This window comes from Culex pipiens, chromosome 3 (assembly GCF_016801865.2).
Source record: "Culex pipiens pallens isolate TS chromosome 3, TS_CPP_V2, whole genome shotgun sequence".
NCBI classification, from domain to species: domain Eukaryota; kingdom Metazoa; phylum Arthropoda; class Insecta; order Diptera; family Culicidae; genus Culex; species Culex pipiens.
The window spans coordinates 84,346,431-84,365,168 of record NC_068939.1 but is presented as its reverse complement, the minus strand read 5'-3'; the positions used below and the strand labels follow the sequence as shown (position 1 = coordinate 84,365,168).

Genomic DNA, 18,738 nt, shown 5'->3' with positions numbered 1-18,738 from the left:
TTTATGGTAATTTTATTTCTAAGTCAGTATACTGAACGAATAACAAATTTTGTTATTACGAGAGTTTTTGAAATGTATAACATTTCCTCTTATTAGCGTGTTATTAAACATTTTCAATACAATATCACTTCAATACAAAATTTTGATAATTTATCAGAAACTGTTATTATTTTTTCTTCTTGAAGTTGAACTTCAGGATAAAATAATAACACTTTTTGTTATTTTAACAGGATTTGTTATTGAAATATTATTAATTTTGTTATTACCGTCTGCCCGGGAAAGCATAGAAGTTCTAAGGGATAACCCAGCACCACACTAAAACACCAACGCGCGTTCATTGTTTTAAAGTTTTGGAATGTGTGTTCGAACTTTCGCAAACACATGCTTGCGTGTGAATCGGTATGCAATGTCGAGAGAAAGCATTCTGTTTGCATACAATCATTAGGTTTTGGGCTTCGGGTGAAGACGTTGCTGTTGAAGCACGTGTGCAGATGTCGGAAGTGGAAAATGGGAAAACTTTCTTAGACTTGTAAGGAATGCAGCACACATCGCCTCCTCCACGTAGGTGACTTGCCTGGATAATTGAACAATTCCATTCTTCACGGTTTGTGGTGGTGGTTTGCTACGTAGATTTAGCTTTCTATGAGTTTGGTGTGGAATTATGTTGTCCCGAACAATGTCAGACATCGACATTCTTGATTGCTCATAAATTTACTATTTTTATAATGCAAAGCATTGGTGTGACATAAATCATACGATGGTAACATTTCAGAAGGGCAAAATAAAGACAATATGTAACAATTACAGATTCACATTGAAAGATAAGCTAAAACTCCACTTTTCTTACAAACCCTTCCAGTTCCTCCTTCGCTCGCAGTGCTCGACTATGGCCAACCTGCGGCACGACTTCAGCGCAATCCAATCGCTGGCCGACCAACAAATAGACCTGCTCGATCGGACCACCGACACCAACGGAGGCACTAACGACCGTTCCAGATCGAAATCAAACACCATCGCAACCACCGTCGTCGTCGGTAATCACCATCGCAATTATCGTTACCCTTCCGGTACGGCTCAGCTGAATCCCGCACCACCCGTCCAGGAGCGGCAGGTCGCCAAGTTACGACACCACCACCATTATAGCTTTCAAAATATCGCTGAAAAAGAAAGTGACGACGGTAATGATGCTGCTGCTAACGACTACTGGAGGAACTCGGCGTCACAACAACAGCTACCATCGCCGTCACAGAAACCGGAAGTTATGGTAAGGTTGCCATCATCAACACACGTGCCGGAAGAGGGTGCATTCCAACAGCGGGAGGAGAGGCCACCAACGGGTTTATGGCATAGGAAGAATCGAGCACTAGTGGAATTGGACGAAAGTGGGACATCCAGTTCGGGCTCGTTAACGGCGGTGGTGGAGCCAGCTCGTTCCGCGAGATTTGGGTGAGTGTTGCAAGGAACTTTAAAAACCAAGTCAAATTTAAAGCTAAACAAGATCTCAAATGGAACATTCCCTTCTTTATTCAACCGTCTCATTCAATGTGTCCATTCTTTTCTCTCACCACTCCCAACTCCAATCAGCCCAACCAAGCGAGCACTTTTGATTGATTCCGATCGTGACGACGACTTGAGGGACGACTTGGAAGGACAGCACCAGCAGCATTCGTCATCGTCGTTGTCCTCTTTGACGTCGTCACAACAACTTCGACGGCAAGACGACCAACGCGGCAACAACGACAATGGAAAGGACATTAGGATGGAGACTAGCAGCCGTCGAGGGCTTCCCGCCTCTGGCGACAAACCTTTTATCATGACGGCCAAGGAAGACGATGCTGGTAAGAAATTCTCGGTGAAATTATTAGCCATATAAAATAACATAATGTTTTGAAAGGAATCATATGAAATTTCTAGACAAAAAACCCAATTTCAAGCCCGACACAATTTTTTGTTTTGGTGAAGGGGAATAAAAACATGACATAAAATTTGCTATAGCCTGAAAGAAAGTCAAAAAGAAGCTTTTAAAAACAGAAATTTACGAAAAAAAATTCAAGCAACTCATACACGATTAACATATCTTAAAATACAAAAAAAAAAATCCAAGTGATATCAATTTAAATTTGATAACACTAATTCATAAAATAGTTTGATTTTCGGAAATAAAAACGATCTTTGAAAATATTTTATCTTATCTTGTCTTGTATTTTATCTTATCTTATTTTGTGAGAATGGAATTTAACTTGTTTTTTTTTTTCTTATATAAAAACTGACCTGAAGTTAGCTTGCAGAAGTTGACTTCAAGTCATCTTGCAGAAAGTACCTTGCACAAATTTGAGCTGAAGTAGTTATCTTTCAGCTTTCTATGAGTTTGGTCGAGCAGAAGTTTGCTTGTAAAATTTATCTTGCAAAAATCGAGCTGGAGTTATCTTGCAGATTCGATGATTTTAGACAAAAACAACGCTGCAAGATAACTTCTGTACTAAAAAGATATCTTGCAACGATGTCTTTTGTACTAAGTACTAAATACTTACAAGATAACTTTTTTAAGTACATTGCAATTCTGCTATCTAGGCTAGGAAACACCTTAAAAAAAGAAAATCGAAAAAAAACTTTCTATTTTTTCTGAAAATTTCCTATCTTATGGATAATTCTCCGCCAATTCACACAGCAGTTGCCCCGACCCCTCTTCGATTTACGTGAAACTTTGTCCTAAGGGGTAACTTTTGTCCCTGATCACGAATCCGAGGTCCGTTTTTTGATATCTCGTGACGGAGGGGCGGTACGACCCCTTCCATTTTTGAACATGCGAAAAAAGAGGTGTTTTTCAATAATTCGCAGCCTGAAACGGTGATGAGATAGAGTGTCAAATTAGGCGCCCGATTTGATGGCGTACTCGGAATTTCTAAAAAACGTATTTTTCATCGTAAAAAACACTAAAAAAGTTTTAAAAATTCTTTCATTTTCCGTTACCTGACTGTAAAAAAATTGGAACATGTCATTTTATTGGAAATTTAATGTTCTTTTCGAATCTACCCAGAAGGGTCATTTTTTCATTTAGAACAAAATTTTTCATTTTAAAATTTCGTGTTTTTTTTTCTAACAGTGCAAGGTTATTTTTTATAGCGTAACAATGTTCTACAAAGTTGTAGAGCAGACAATTACAAAAAAATAATACATAGACATAAGGGGTTTGCTTATAAACATCACGAGTTATTGCGATTTTACGACAAAAAAATATTGAAAATGTTGGTCGTCGTTGATCATAGCCGTTCATGGTCACCCGCGACAGACACGGACGACGAAACAAAGAGAAACGCAAAAATTAACTTTTTTGCAATTCCGTCGTGAAACTACTTACTTTTCCTGTCATTCTTGAACGACGACCTACTTTTCTGTACCAAAAATAAAAGAATCGAATAGCAACACTTTTCAAAATAAATGCTGAAAAGTTCTACTTTTCAGCACTGAAATGGGTGCTGAAAAGTTGAACTTTTCAGCACTTGTTTTGAAATAGTAGTTTATGTAACAAGTTGCAAAAAGAGGATTTTTTCAGCACGAGTCGTACATTTATCCAACGAGGTTTACCGAGTGCTGAAAATATCAAGTTTTGCAACGAGTTCCATACAACATTTTTTGCAATTCCGAAAAACATCCATTGAGTGAAATTTTAAAACAAATTTTCTTGTATTTTGTCAATAAATCGTTTAAATCAAAAAAATGTTGAAAAGTGTTAACTTTTTTTCGTAAAATCGCGATAACTTGTGATGTTTATGAGCAAACCCCTTCTGTTTGTCTGCTGTACAACTTTGTACAACATTGTTACACTCTTAAAAATAACCCTACAAAGTTAGAAAAAACACAAAATTTTAAAATGAATTTTTTTGTTTTAAATGAAAAATGACCATTCCGGGTCAATGTAGATTCGAAAAGAACATTAAATTTCCCATAAAATGACATGTTCCAAATTTGTTTACAGCCAGGTAACGGGAAATGGAGAATTTTTAAAACTTTTTAAAGTATTTTTTTCGATGAAAAATACGTTTTTTCGGAATTCTAAGAACGCCATCATATCGGGCGTCTAATCTAAAATCCCTCTGACACCAAATTTTTATCTCATCACCGTTTCAGGCTGCAAATTATTGAAAAACACCACTTTTTCCGCATGTTCAAAAATGGAAGGAAAACGGACCTTGGATTCGTGATCAGGTTGAAATCAGGACAAAAGTTACCCCTAAGGACAAAGTTTCACGCAAATCGAAGAGGGGTCGGAGTAACTTTTCCCGATTTTGTGTGAGTTGGTAGAGAATTACCCCTATAACTTTTTCGATCAGAAAAGCGATTTTTGAATATTCGAATGCCCATTTTGTATGGCCAGTCCGCAAAATTGTATGGAAACTTGTCTAAATAAACAAGTGATGCAGACAAAAGACAAAGTTTAATTCAAATAAAAAAATACAAATAAAAGCAAAAACGTAATGAACTACTAATTTTAAACATCGTCCCATTTTTTGTATGGACAACTGTCAAAATTTGTTTTGGACAGCTGTCAAAATCGAATAGAAATAATTTTCATGTAGAAAATATAAACAGGTAAAAAAAATACACTTGTGTTAAGTTTGAATACAAGTGCTAAAAAGTTGAACTTTTCAGAGCTCATATAGTTTTATTTATTTATTTCTTCTCAACAGGCACTTATTTTGCCCCAACCGTCACAAAGTTCTTAACAAGGACACAAACTTAAACCGCAGAGCTCAAATTGATGATGGAAAATACTTTTCAGTACAGGAACAATTCTACACTTGGTACAAACTTTGTGGGGCCCTTTTCCTTTTCATCTTGTGCAATTGGTTCAACCATTAAGGCTCCATATAATTTTGGCAGCTGTCCATTAGGGTGACAAAAAAAAATCGACATCAGAGATACCCCCTGATTCGATTCCGTAGGCAAAAATATGTAACTTTGATAATTTGAGCTAAATCGGTTAGGGGATAGGGGTCGCTTTTTATCGTTGAACTTGGTGAAAAAAATGTTTTCTTACAAAACTTCTTCTTTAAATCATCTCGTCACTCGTCAGGGTTAACTCGGATCGTTTTACGGTCTTGGACAAAGTTGTTTGTCATTAAATTTCACTTAAGAATCTCACACTTGACAATCATCCAACACATTTATCGCCACCTTTTGGCGGAATTTTGAAATTGTTGCTTTTCCCCATACTTTTTTTTACGAATTTTTCCATACAAACTTCAACAATAAAAAGCGACCCTTAACTCTTAACCGATTTGGCTCAAAATTTACACAGTTGCTTTTTTTTACCTTTCAAATACGATTTTCCAAAATTTTCACCCTAATGTCCATTAGGGTGCCCGGAAAAATTGACCCCCTAATTCACAAGCGGAAAACGGTTTTTTGGGTTATTTTAAGCATCTGTGTAAATTTGGAGCAAAATTGGATGAGATTAACCCATTGATACCCGAGTTGGTGAAAAAAATGTTTTTCATATAAAAATTGCTTTTTTAAATCGCTAATAACTCTTCAAGATCGAGTTACACAATTTTGGTATGTTCTACAAAGTTGTGGAGCATTAAATTTTCAATAATCAATAATCTCACTTTTTGGAATATTTAGATGGAAATAGCGCACCGTTTAAACCAAACCGTAATAAACTTAAGTTTTCTATATTTTTTTCTATTTTTCCCATACAAACTACACCTACGAGTATCAATGGGTAAATGATGACCGATTTTGCTCATATTTGGCCCAGAGTCCTAAAATAGGTCAAGGAACAATATTCAGCTTGTGGTGCGAGGTTTGAAAATAGTCCCATATTCTGGTCACCCTACTGTCCATACAAAATTGGCCCTTAAGTATTCGAATATCTGTAATTTTTTTATGAATTTTCTGATCGATTTGGTGACTTTGACAAAGTTGTAAGATGTAGGTAGTGATGTGGATTATTTTGAAAAAAAAAAAATAAGTACACTTTTTACGAAAAAAAAATAAAACAATTTTCCAAGATCATATTTTTATATATGTTTTATGAGACAAGAAATAGCAGCTGTTTATTGAATTGTTTATTGAAGGCCCCCACAAAGTTTGAGCCTAATAAAAAAAAAATGGCTGAAATCGGCCAGTTTTGTAAAGAATTGCTAACTGTTATTTATGGCGATGAAAAGTAGACCGATAAAATTGCAGAATTTTGTAAGTTTAAGTTAGCTTGTGTACTAAACCTAATTTTAAGAAACAACTTGTTCCATTTTTCAATTTTCTGGAATGCATTTTGGTTAATCGCTAAACCACCACAATCTATTGTAATCTGTGCAAGATCATTTTGTAATATCTTTAATTTCAAGCAAAAAAAAAACTAGACAATTTTAATTTGAAAAATCTTTTCCAAATTTTTCTAGAGAGCTGCTCTGATTACACAAACAACAACAGCCACCACCGCCACATCCCAAACAGCAAGACTAATGATTGCGTCAGCCTTGCCCCCAAAGACGCCGAAATGGCCAGGAACCGGCGACAGCAGCAGCTGGGTCCCAATCCTGGTGGCAGCAAGAAGAACGACGACACCCCACTTGCCGGCGTGGAAGCAAAAGGAAAATACCCAAGGGATTATGGTGATAAATTTGAGCGGCGTGAAAGTTTGCTGGCACTGGCGGGGAACGGCGGCCAGGAAGAAAGGAGGCAAGAGCTTTGCCAAAATCGTCCGATAATGGGTCAGATTAGAAGGAGGTCGTCGTCGTTGGAGACGGGGAAGGAGGGGGAGGAAGTCCTGGTGGGAAAAATCATCTCTGCTGCTGCTGCAAACGAACCTGCTTCCGGCCAAACAAGCAGGACGATGACGAAGACGACGACGACGGAGGAGTTTTCTATTGACTTTGGTAAGTGATGTAAATTTATTTCAATCGGGAAAAGCTGTGTGTGTGACTAACTAATACTTAGGGGAGGAGGGAGCACTGTTGGGAATATTGGATGAAAATTTAAATGAACTGGAAGACCTGATCATGCCGACAAACGGAAATATTTTTTTCTCGTTTTGAAAAAAAACATTAAGAGACTTTTTATAAACTTATAATTTTGACAGACGACAGAAGATAATCTGAGACAGCACTTTGTAGGCCGCGTTGAAAATAGTGATGGCTGAAAAAACATTATCTAGAGTTTTTTTTTAAGATTATGGGAAACCTCTTATAAAATTCGAAAATTGTCCGTCTTAATGTTCCATAGAGAGCGTTCTTTTATTACGTAACCTTAAATTTGGATTTTTAGACCGCGTCCCTCCTAGTAACAAAATTTCCATATAATATTTAAAATTTGTGTATGGGGCGTAACACACCCTCCGATTTCCCTTTCTCCCCAACTACGTAACGTAATAAAATAATGCTCCTGAATTTCTATTTTTTTCCACTGAGAACACCGTGAGTGATTTTGGTTGTTCACGTCCAACCACCTCCTTTTGGCACTTCACGCAGCAGTAATTTGAAGATACATTTAAATTCTAGTCAACCGCTACATACACCTTGTGGTCCTGTTGGTTATCACATCAAATCAATTCAAATTATTTAAAACAATACATTCCCGAAGACATTTTTATTGAAATTAATGAACATTTTGTTATGGGAGCAAGGGCGTCTATGCAAAGTGTCCCTACACCAGCTAAAAGATGATCGAATTGTTCACCTAGCGCTCACATGTGTTTCGGGACCAAGTTGCCAGACACACTTGGCACACTTATTCTAGCCAAGTTTTGCGTAACGCCAGACGAATCTGGCGAAAACCGGGCATAATTTCTGCCAGCTGTCTGGCAACAAAATCGACCGGTTCAATCGGTTGAACCGTGCACGACCGGTTTGTGTCATATTCGCCAGAAATCATGGCAGAATTCTGGGGCAAATCTGGGGGAAATTCTGCCAGATGACTGGCGCTAGCTCCCAGACGAACGCCAGAATTGTGTCCGCCATTTCCGACCGGGATCATACACCCAAACGGCGGTCGCATGATTGTGATGCATGGCGGCATGAAAGTATATCAGAATCTGCATGAAAACTGTCCTCATGCATTTTTTGCGATATAGGGGTATGACATTTTTGCCCGTTACCGACAATTATCGACTTTACCGACGGCTTTTTGGTTGTATTTCACAAAAAAAAAACCCTTAACAGAACGAGGATTGAACCACTAACTTCTTGGTTATTGATCCGACACGCTACCACCGCGCCATGGACGCTTGATGAAAAGTGAGTGAAAGAGTACCAACATATGCTTCTCTTTGGAGTGTTGCTCGGGAACGGGCCAGCGTTATATGTGTTGGTGAGAACTGCAGATCGCTGAAATGTTTACACGTGGGCAAAAATGATCTAGGGGCTTGCTGCAAAAAATGGTATAAAATATGACATTTTCTGCAGCAAACCCACTGTTGCAGATTTTGAGATATATTTTTCCTTTGGGTGTACATACAATTAATGAAACATTTGTATCCCAAGTAACATTTTTAAAGCCACCACCTAGTTTAATTAAGGTTTTATGGTAGAATCTTGATTGCTTGTAAGTTATATGATGGCTTTCACAGCAACCAAAAAGCATGAGCTGATTTAAAGGTTCTAAGAATGTTTTATGCCTCGGACATAAAACCTGTTGGCAATAAGAGCCTAATGGCTTTCAATAAGGTTTTATGAAAGTTTCAAGAGAGTCTTGAAAACGCGATGGCAATGTCATGCCTAATGTTTGCAAAATAATATTTTTTAAATAAAAAATTGTAATTATAAAAGAATTGTTTTTGATGAAGCGAGTTGATTTTTTTGGTTCTATCGTTAAAATTTTAATCGCAGCTGAAATTAAATCACCAACTGCCAGAAATAATCTGTCCAATTATTATAATCACCTCCAATATATATTATATCATCATCGCCATTTTTGCAAACCATCTCCATTATATCATTTGGCAAGACAAAGACTATTTTTTGCCAGAATAAAATCTGTCTGGCATAAGACGTTTGAAGACGTATGAAATGTCATTTTTCCATAACTCCTAACTGGGTTTTAACAAAGGTTTTATTAAGGCTTTGAGGAGGTTGTTAGGATTCAATTTTAAAGCCTTGAACTCCTATGTAGGTTTTATAAATAGGCCGTGACAACCTTTTGCGGAGGTCCTTTTGGGTTTCAACAGAGGTTTATCGGGGTTCTGGGGAGGCTGTTACGACTAAGTAGGTTTAATGTTGGTTTTGGCTGATAGGTTTTATAGCGGTTGTGACAGCTTTGATTAAGCCTAAAATGTTGTTTCTTGGGATGTGTTCGGAATATAATAAGGTTGCCACAACTTGAACATTTATTCTGATTTGAAAAGACGTTTGGTCCTAAAATGTATAAAATAATAAGTCTTCTCGATGAAGCTATCATCTAGACATGGATAATTTTGTTTTTTCGCAGAACTTTCGAAGTAAATCACTAATTAGAGGAGCGGCCGTGGCTGACTGGTTACGGTGGTCGCTTTATAAGCGAATGGTTCTGGGTTCGATGCCCATCTGCTCCCAACGAGAAAGATTAGAACACAGAAATTAGAAATGATAAATATGAACGAAAAATCAAAGTCGTTCGAGGCGGGGTACGAACCCCCGTCCTTTGAATTGGTAAGCAAAAATGCTAACCACTAGGCCATGACGACTTGGTGAGCGTGGACTGGAATTAGGAATACTGTTACAGAGAGCGAGTTGTGGCGCTATAACCACGGTAAATAGTGTCCAGGGCATTCGTGGAAATACAATGTCCCATCCCAGAGGGTCCCGGAGTACCAAACCTTCTTAGCATGGTGCTCCCAACGAATACAACCAAAATCTCGGAGCGTATGGTGGTGTGTCCCCACGCTTCTTCCTCCCCTGTCGATTCAGAATTGTGTTGTTGTTCGAACACTCAGTGCTCAAACTCAACCCAATTACGAGTCATCTCTGCGATACGGCTTTACGCAGTAGGCCTGGCCGCTTTAACGCTTGTGATGTTTCAATGCATTCCGATGCAATGGCGCACTACAAATGTTAATAAATGACAAGAAGAGTGCTAGGCGTCATCTAACCTAAGGCACTCTCCAGGATCCCTTCGAAAGATTGGCTGCGCTAGGGTCTGATTAGATTAGATTAGATTAGATTAGAACTTTCGAAGTAAATCACTAAAAATCTGTTTTGCAATAGTTTTCTTGTTGTTTTCATGTATCATTTCTGTAGTTTTCAACCGAAAAAGGTAGAAATTCATCCTCCAATTGTCCTTGAAGAGTTCTAAAAAATCTATTACAGTCGACTCTCTGGTTGTCAATATCCAAGGGACCGTCGAGGAAGAGAATCATCAGTTTACAGAACGATGCAAAATGAAGACTCGATTGAAAATATTTTTTTCTTGATACCCAGCTATGGGAGAGAATCATGGCAACGTCCATCAAACAAAAACAAACTAATGTCAAACACCCTTCAAAGCTTCGTTTCGCCAAGAAAAATGTCTATGCAAGCCATGAGAAAGTGAAATTATTGACAACCGGAAGAGATTTTTAAAGCAAACAGAATCCAAAGGACCGTCGAGGAAAAGATCCTTCAAGCAAGAGAAAATATCAAGGAATGAAGATAATTGAAGTATGCAGATTGAAGGGACTTAAGAATTCATTGATAGATGGAGAATTATTGATATCGAGAAGATCGACAGCCAGAGAGTCGACTGTTTAAACAAAATACGAAAATCCACACATTTATCCTCCCTCTCCCCTTTCAACTTCCGTTGGATAACCCTCATTGAACTGGCTCAAGGTGGTCACCGGAAGGGATGATGGGGACGGGATTAGGCAGTCTTTCTCCAGCAGCAGCAGCAGTAGCAGAAGACCGCGGTGTGGTGGTGACGGTGGCATTCTGTGATAAAGCCATGCGAAGCTTGAGCGACGCGGAAGAATCCCGCATCTAATTAGCTAATTTCTCTTCCAGGCAGCTGCTGCTGCTGGTCTACGGAAAGCGGAAGCAGATTCCTTGTGGCGTGGGGCAGATTTTGTCAATATTGTGGGATTAGGATTATTTTTCGGTGACGTGCAAACTTTGACGTACAGAACGTAGTATAGCAGACCCCGTGTTCGAGCAAAGTAGCTTGGCGAATTAAGTACGCGCTGCCAAAAGCGATATGGTGATTAGCTGGAGTTTGGATAGGTGGTTTTTTGAATGGGAAACTTTGCTCATTAATTTGAGGAACTTTGGCCATTTAGTGCTGACTGGAAAGTTTTCGCCGAAGCTTTAGTTTTTTGTTTGCTAAAATAGTATTTTTTGCAATTCCGTTAGAAAAAATCTTACTTACATTTCAAAGTTTATTTAGTTGAGAACTTGTATTTACCTGAAAAGAAAAAAAAACTTTTTAGAAAGAAAACTCAGTTCATTAGATCTTTAAAAATAATGTTATATAATTTACAAATCAAGCTATGATCATAATTTATTTTCCTCCATAACTGTAAAATTTCTCAACTAGTTGCACACTGGAACATTCCCCATCATCGCACTCATCTTTCACTTTTGCGACAAAGCTCATCCAGCGATATCTTCGCAGCAAAAATGGAACTGCATCGCAGCTCAACCAGAAGACATTGTCGGTTTTCCCCCACAGGCTGACTTTTTTTTTATTCATCCATTTCCATTGAACCACTTGAAAACGCGCGCGGTGGTAAATCTTCAACTTTCACCATGGAGCGCAGTACACAACCGGGACCGTACAAAACACACTCCAAGTGCACTTGAATGCGATAAAACTTACCATCATCATCATCATCGTGCTCATCTTCCTGGCCAAGAGTTGCTTTCAGAGAAGGGCCTGTTGTTTGCCAGTACACCATCCCCCGATCCCACAAATCCTTTTTTTTTCTCCCCACTTTCAGTACTCTGATGACAAACGTTACAGAGCGCAGTGAGTAACGCTGAGCCAAAGGGATCGTAATTCCATTCAATCCTCTTCGAATCCTCTCGGAATCCCTTCCACCTGAGCCACCCCACCACCCCCGCACAAAAGCAAAAGCTATGCAATGCGATCTACTTTGCATCACGAACATTTGTTGTGGAAGACCACCTGTATGTTGGGTCACCGGTGTGCTATCTTGCCTAAGTTCCCCTTCTGAGCGTTTGTTTACAAATCAAAATCACTTTTTAAAGCATACATTATTTTTCCTGATTGTTTACATATTTATATTGTTGCAAGAAAAAAACAACTGTCAAACTGCTACGTGTGACAAAAAAAAGCACACTCAGCAACTTGTTCGTTGCTGTTGTTGTCGTCGTCGCTGGAGCTAGAGCCCATAATCAACCCGGTTTGGTTCACGGAACCCACTTTTCGTTTTTTTTCTGTTTGTTCGTCAGTCCAAGGGTTTCTGTTTTTCATCATCGTTATGACGGAGTTGTCGAAAGGACTTTGGAGCGAAAAGGAAAAGCGACAGGCAGGAGGAGAAGGAGTTGAGAGAACCATTTCGTCATTTTTCAGCGAGTGCTTTTTCGTCACGATTTGAAGATTTGTCTTTTGGGAGGTTAGGGTGGTTCCGGATTTTAGTAAAACAGTATATTTTGTTATAAAAAAATATTTTTCTAATTAAAATTTAGGTTATTTTAAATATTGAGGCAAAACGATACGTTTCCGACTGTAAATTCAATTTTTTGAGCAAAACTTTGGAGCCCATTCATATTTCGTTCTTATAAAAACATTTATTTTATTACGCAATTCTCACTAAACTGGACTTCACACTAAATTATTGCTATCGATCGCACTATTGCGACTTGTCAAACTGGTTTGGAAAATTTAAAATTTTCGCAAAAAAGGTCAAAGCGAGCCACGGTTGCCGATCGTTTTTCAGCTGTCAATCGCAATTTAAAAGTGCGAAATTTCCAGTTTGGTGGAAACTGCGATTGAAAATGTAAATAAACAAAAGCTGGTTGCCTAATTTTTTTTTTGGTTGCCTAGTTTTTTGAAATGTTGTTGTCAAAAGTGCATGAAATAAGTACGGGCAAAATCCAAGTTACAATGAAAGGATCAATAATTGCTCGCCTAATTTTATTGCGCACTTAGAATTTCGTAATTGAAATACACAACCTTTTTAACCCAAATTTTCAAGTTATCGCAGTTTTATTGGAAAATGTTGATTTTTAACCGTTTTCGCCATATTGCCAAAAAAACATATCTCCGAATCTTGTTTAAAATTAGCAATTTTAGGATATGTTATTGTATTTTTTTTTTTCGTTATGTAAAACATTACATGCAACCAGGGAAACATTCTTTCAGATATCGACGCTGTCGCTGTCGTAAATAAACAAAAACGAGAGCACACAATGTAAACAATAACAAACAGGTTATGTTTGGTTGACCATTCTGTGCATTGTCCTGAATTTGGTTGCTTGCAATTGTCTACAGTAGTCGAGCTCGTACTTGTGTCAATCGCATTCTGACTTGAAATCCCTTAGGTCAATTGTCGCACTTACATCAATTTTCAGGCTGAGTCAAGTCAGCACGACAAGATCGAAACTTGTTTCATATGAAAAGTGACAAATATGTACGGACTTTTTTCGGTTTTTATTAAATACCTCAGGATTGCAATTGAATTTCGGGGACATGTGAAGGTCAAAAGGTAAGGCATTGTGAGCTACACAAAATGGCATTCTTAACTCAATTTGCACGTGCGACAAGTTAGCAAGACAGCGACGTTATGACTGCCGTTTTACGGCGATATGATGTATACGCCATTTTGAACATTTTCAATTTTATTGTACAGTCTGATAAAGAATCTTAAAAGCTACCTCCTGACGAAAGAATTTTTCAAAAAACTGCTCTGGGGCCCATTTTATTAAGCAAACAAACAATGATGTATACGCCAATTTTACTCATCATGATGTATGTATGAGAATTGATAGAAGTCAAATTCAATACTGTTTGAATGTTGATTTGAGGTTTTGGGACCAAATTAAGATTGGGCAATATTTTATTACATTATTTCGATTTAATTCTTAAGGGGACGTCCATTAGGCATCATCCATAAAGTACGTCACGTTCTGAGGGAAGAGGGGGGTTTTGAGAAAGCGTGACGTTGCGTGTTAAAAGCACAGGGAAATCGAGACAAAAGGGGGTGGAGTAAATTTTGGCTGATTTTAATGTGACGTACTTAATGGATGACACTTTTTCCACATCCACGTAGACACTTTTTTGAAAATTCTAGACCCACCCACCTCCCTTGCTGACAATTGTTCATGCAAAAAATGTGTTTATGGAACATATACAATCGCTAAGGGAGCGTTATTTTATTACGTAACGCAAAAAATCGGATTTTTAGACCCCCCCCCTTCGTAACAAAATTTCCATACAAATTTTAAAAATTTTGTATGGAGCGTAACACGGCCTCCGACCCCCCTCCCCCCAACTGCGTTACGTAATAAAAGAACGCTCCCTAATACCTTCCCCCCCTTAAAGTATCCACGTGGACAATGCATTACGGGATCCACTCAGCTATCAAAATAGCTGGCACAAAAAATAAAGCCAGCTTTGATCGAGCAATGTATACAGTTATCCCTCATATTCGGAACAGTTTACAGATCGGCCAATGTTCAACAAATCATATAAAATCGAAAATTGAACATAATGATTTGCTTTTACCTTCATGTGAAAGCTTTTCTTGCGATCTTTCGATTGATGTATAGACCGGCTGTACATTTTTACGTTTTATATCAAGATTTCAAAGAAAAACATTGACCCTTGCAAACCACAAATTCGGAACACTTTTTTCTTACGATGTAAACAAACTTTTTTTCTCTCCAGGAGTACATATTTTTTACAAAATAATGACTTTGCACTCTGAAACCAACGAAACTCATGCTTAATAATGTTATATGAATGGTCTGATAACTTTTTTGTGAAAATATCAGTTAAAATCAGGTGTTCCACAATTGTGGGAGACACAGTAACATCCCACAATCATGGAACAGGCAATTTGGAGGTAGAGTTTTGGTGCTCTGGATAAAATAGTCTTGAAATGCAGTTTTTGTTTAAAAATTATTACTTTTACTAGTGAAATAGCAAGAGAATGTCCAAATAAAGGCCCTAAAAATAGCAGGGTCGGCGGAAAAGTTGCATTTTGCATTCTATTGACTAATTACCACAAAAGTGTTCCGAATTTGTGGGTGTTCCGAATATGTGGGATGACTGTACATACATCATTGGGCAGGAAAAGTAGTGATTTTTTATTGCTATTTTTACGGCCAAATGATGTTTGTGGCTTAAAATCGTAGAAAATAGGAAAAAACAAGAAATTTTGTAGGGGCCACATTTTTATTGTACTTTTTAACAGTTTCTACAGAGCAGACCTCAAATTAGTCATTTTAAATTGAAAAAATGAACAAAAACAGAAAATCGTGTCTACAGCAAAATCACCTCAATGGCGTATACATCATATCGCCGTAAAACGGCAGAATGAGCTCTAGACCTTCAAATTAGCAAATGAAATTTTCATAAAACCTTTTCAAATATTTAGCTAGTTTTTTCGAACCTCAGCAAATTTTCCTTAAAAGCCCAGCTAATAACCTTTTTTTTTAAACGTGAGGCTCTTAAATAGGTTCAGCCATTCCAGAAATATGATTTTTTTAAATGTGCTTTTTGCGAAAATCGATAAAAACATTTTTTTTATACCACCCTAATGCCGAGCTACCGTAGCCGTGAGGTTACGAGCTACGCTATGTAAGCGGAATGTGATGGGTTCGATTCCTGTCTGGCTCGGCAAAGTCAGATCCCTTAAGGGGTTACATACAAGTAAAGCGACAAAAAAAGTCAGAGGTTGGTGTGAGCACACACTTAATTTTATTTAAAATCTGTTTTGATGGCATTAAAAAATACGTTTTCATTTATCATCAAAACAAATTTGAAGACATTTGATTGTATCATTGCCGAGATAAAGATATTTGAAGTTAGCAGTTTCAAAAAACGGGTGCCACGATATCTTAACACTGCCTTGACCAAATCGGTTCAAAATTTTGGTGAAGACTCGTTAAACCAGTCCTGTGTGTATGACGAAGGCTGATTTTCAAAAAACATAGTTTAAAAAAAGATAAAAATATATTTCTGTTTTTCATTGAATAAACGTCAGTTTTTGGCTTTTGTATTTTTTAAAAAAGCTGCACACAGGATATATCTTGAATGTTTTCACCCCAAATTTTAGCCAATTTGGTCCATCCCATCTCGAGATATCGTGGCACCCGTAAATCAACTCGGTGTTTCGAGAAAAACGCTCAGAAAGTATGACAGTCCGCTTTGCGCACGGCAAAATGTTGGGCTTAAAATCGTCTCTACCCAAGTTACATTTACAAACCAACTATCCACCACCAAGTTTTAATAAGGTTTTATTGTAGCATCTTGATTGCTTAATAGTTTTATTTGGGCATTCCCCGCAACCAACAAGCAAGAGCTAATTAATAGGTTTTATTCCTCGGACATAAAACCGGGTGAAAATAAAAGCCGAGGTTTTATGAAAGTTTTAATAGAGGCTTGAAAACCCGATGGCAATGCCATGCCAAACGGTTTTCTCGCATGCTTTGTTAAAACCAAGGGTGTTGTAGCTGTCAAGTGCCATTAGGCATGTAAAAAGCTCACTTAAAACCATAAGCTCCTAAAAGAGCATTTATCGCGGCCAAACGCGTGCTCTGATTGAATATGATTGACCACCATCTTGGCAGAAAAAAGATATGTATACGTGATAGTGGGTCTAGGAGGTCGAATTAAGAAGTTCATTTTTCGAGTGATTTTTTAGCCATTCCTCAGTAAGGTGAGGAAGACAAAAAGTTTGATTTACAGAATCACTAAATCTGTACCTGTTTGGCTGAAAATATCACCAAGGTCATATTTAGACCCAAAAAAAGAAGCCAATTTTGATTAAATACTAAAAACACGAAATTTGTGTATCGATTTTCTTAAAACGCCAAAAACTGAAAACCCCTAAACTGATAGGTTACCCAGCATGGATTTTGCTGAAATTTCGGTCATTGGTCAATTTTTGCATATAGAATCGACCACTAAACGTTCAGATCGAACTGAGGACCTTTTTGTAAAACAGATCTCACTATTAAACATATTTTTTAAAATGCACAAAAAGTCATTATTTGCTCAAGTCTCTGAACAACTTGAAGAAAAAAATCCTCCAAAGACAGTTGACAGCCTTGTCCGCGGTCATATCGCTATCACAATTTAAAATTCCAGCCGCGTGCAGCATCCGTGAGGTTGGACGGGAGAAGAATCCCGGATAGGAAAGGATTACCGAACGAAAGCTGGATTTATTATTTAATTTGTAGTTGAAAATGTCGTCCCAACTTTCTTTCGCGCTATCTCCACTTGAGCTCGCTCGTCAGATAGTCTGAAATTCCCTTCGGGGTGCAGCAGCAGCATCAGCTGAGTTGTAATTTTCGTGAAAGTCCACCAGCCTTCCTCTGGTGCGTCCTCTTTCCAGTTGAGACGACCCTCTGAGAAGTCCCGGACTCCCCACAGTGTATCGTCGGTCGTCACAATTCATCATTCGGTGATGGCATTTCGTAAAACGTTCAGCTTTGCAAAAAAATAGAACACTCTGAGTGAGCAAAAATGTGAAAGCCAGCTGGAGGTTTCGAGGGCCTGGATGAAACTCCCCGTGGGATGTAATTATGGCGTTTTTATTTATTTTTGTAGTGCACTCTCTCGTTTTCTGGCGGGAGAGAGTCCCAAAAGGTTCGCTGAACCGTGCACGCATTAGAGTTGGATGTACTCTGGGAATAGTAGAGTTTAAGGTAGATTTATATTCAAACAAATTATACGCCTAAATTATTTTATAAAATATTTGGAAACCCAAGCCATGTTTTGCAATGTTCAGGAAATTCATCCAAATTGATCAAAACTGAATCAAAGCACAAAAAACAAACAAAACCATTTCTCAACGCCAAACTGAACAAGGAAACGCGCAAATCTCAGATCGGAATGATAATGGCGATTGCCCTTCCGAAGGCCAAAACGGTTCACTATCATGCAATCCAATCCGATGAACAGAACAAGCAATTTGGACAGCGACGTCGATATCGAACGCGTGTGTCGTCCCAGGGGGGGAAGGGGCGAAGGTCTTTGACAGCTTTTCCCCCTCCGTCCCCGCCCTGGAGAAACTCCAACGTTCTTATGTAAATGGGAAAGTTTCGCATGCGACAACATCGCCCTGCCCCGTTTCCCACGGCCCACGCCCACAACGTCTCCCGGGAGGTAATTAACGGCTAAACAAGAACATCAGCGCGAGTCGGCCGGGGTTTTCCCGGGCCAGGTAAAAGGAACCCAGCGAAAAGACACCCCACGAGGCCCCACTCCAGGTGCCTCAGCACACACACATACACACGCACAAACAAAACCAAAGCAAACATTATCGTGATTATAGCCGACGATTGGATTGCTTTATTAGCAGTGGGAGCTTGGTGGGTGTGTTGCTATCGTGGATTAAAGGGAAACTATTACGGAGTTTTCACCTTCCTAACTAATGAAATGCTTCAAACTTTTTCCAAAAAAGTGTCCACGTGATTTATGGATGGTCCCTAAATAAGGCATGGTGAAATATCGATAAATAGTCGAATTAGATTTTGAAATACTTTTTCAGAAGAGTTTCCTTTCTAGCCTTTTCACTTTCTAGATTGTGGTGAAGGGAATTTTTCTTGTAGGGGAACAGCATCTAATTCCAGCGTGCCTCTAATGTTGGTAGGTCAG

At 38.4% G+C, this 18,738-nt stretch overlaps 2 protein-coding genes across 2 annotated transcripts in view; one reads left to right on the top strand and one right to left on the bottom strand.

The window, feature by feature from the left end:
- LOC120418991 (glucose transporter type 1) overlaps positions 1–18,738 on the bottom strand; it is a 443,089-nt gene that overhangs the window by 297,540 nt on the left and 126,811 nt on the right. The window lies entirely within an intron of this gene.
- Positions 1–18,738, top strand: part of LOC120418987 (uncharacterized) — a 122,274-nt gene that overhangs the window by 60,359 nt on the left and 43,177 nt on the right. Inside the window, exons 7-9 of the mRNA XM_039581533.2 lie at positions 860–1,446; positions 1,585–1,838; positions 6,405–6,881. Coding sequence (XP_039437467.1) covers positions 860–1,446; positions 1,585–1,838; positions 6,405–6,881 — 1,318 coding nt within the window. The remainder of the gene's footprint in view (positions 1–859; positions 1,447–1,584; positions 1,839–6,404; positions 6,882–18,738) is intronic.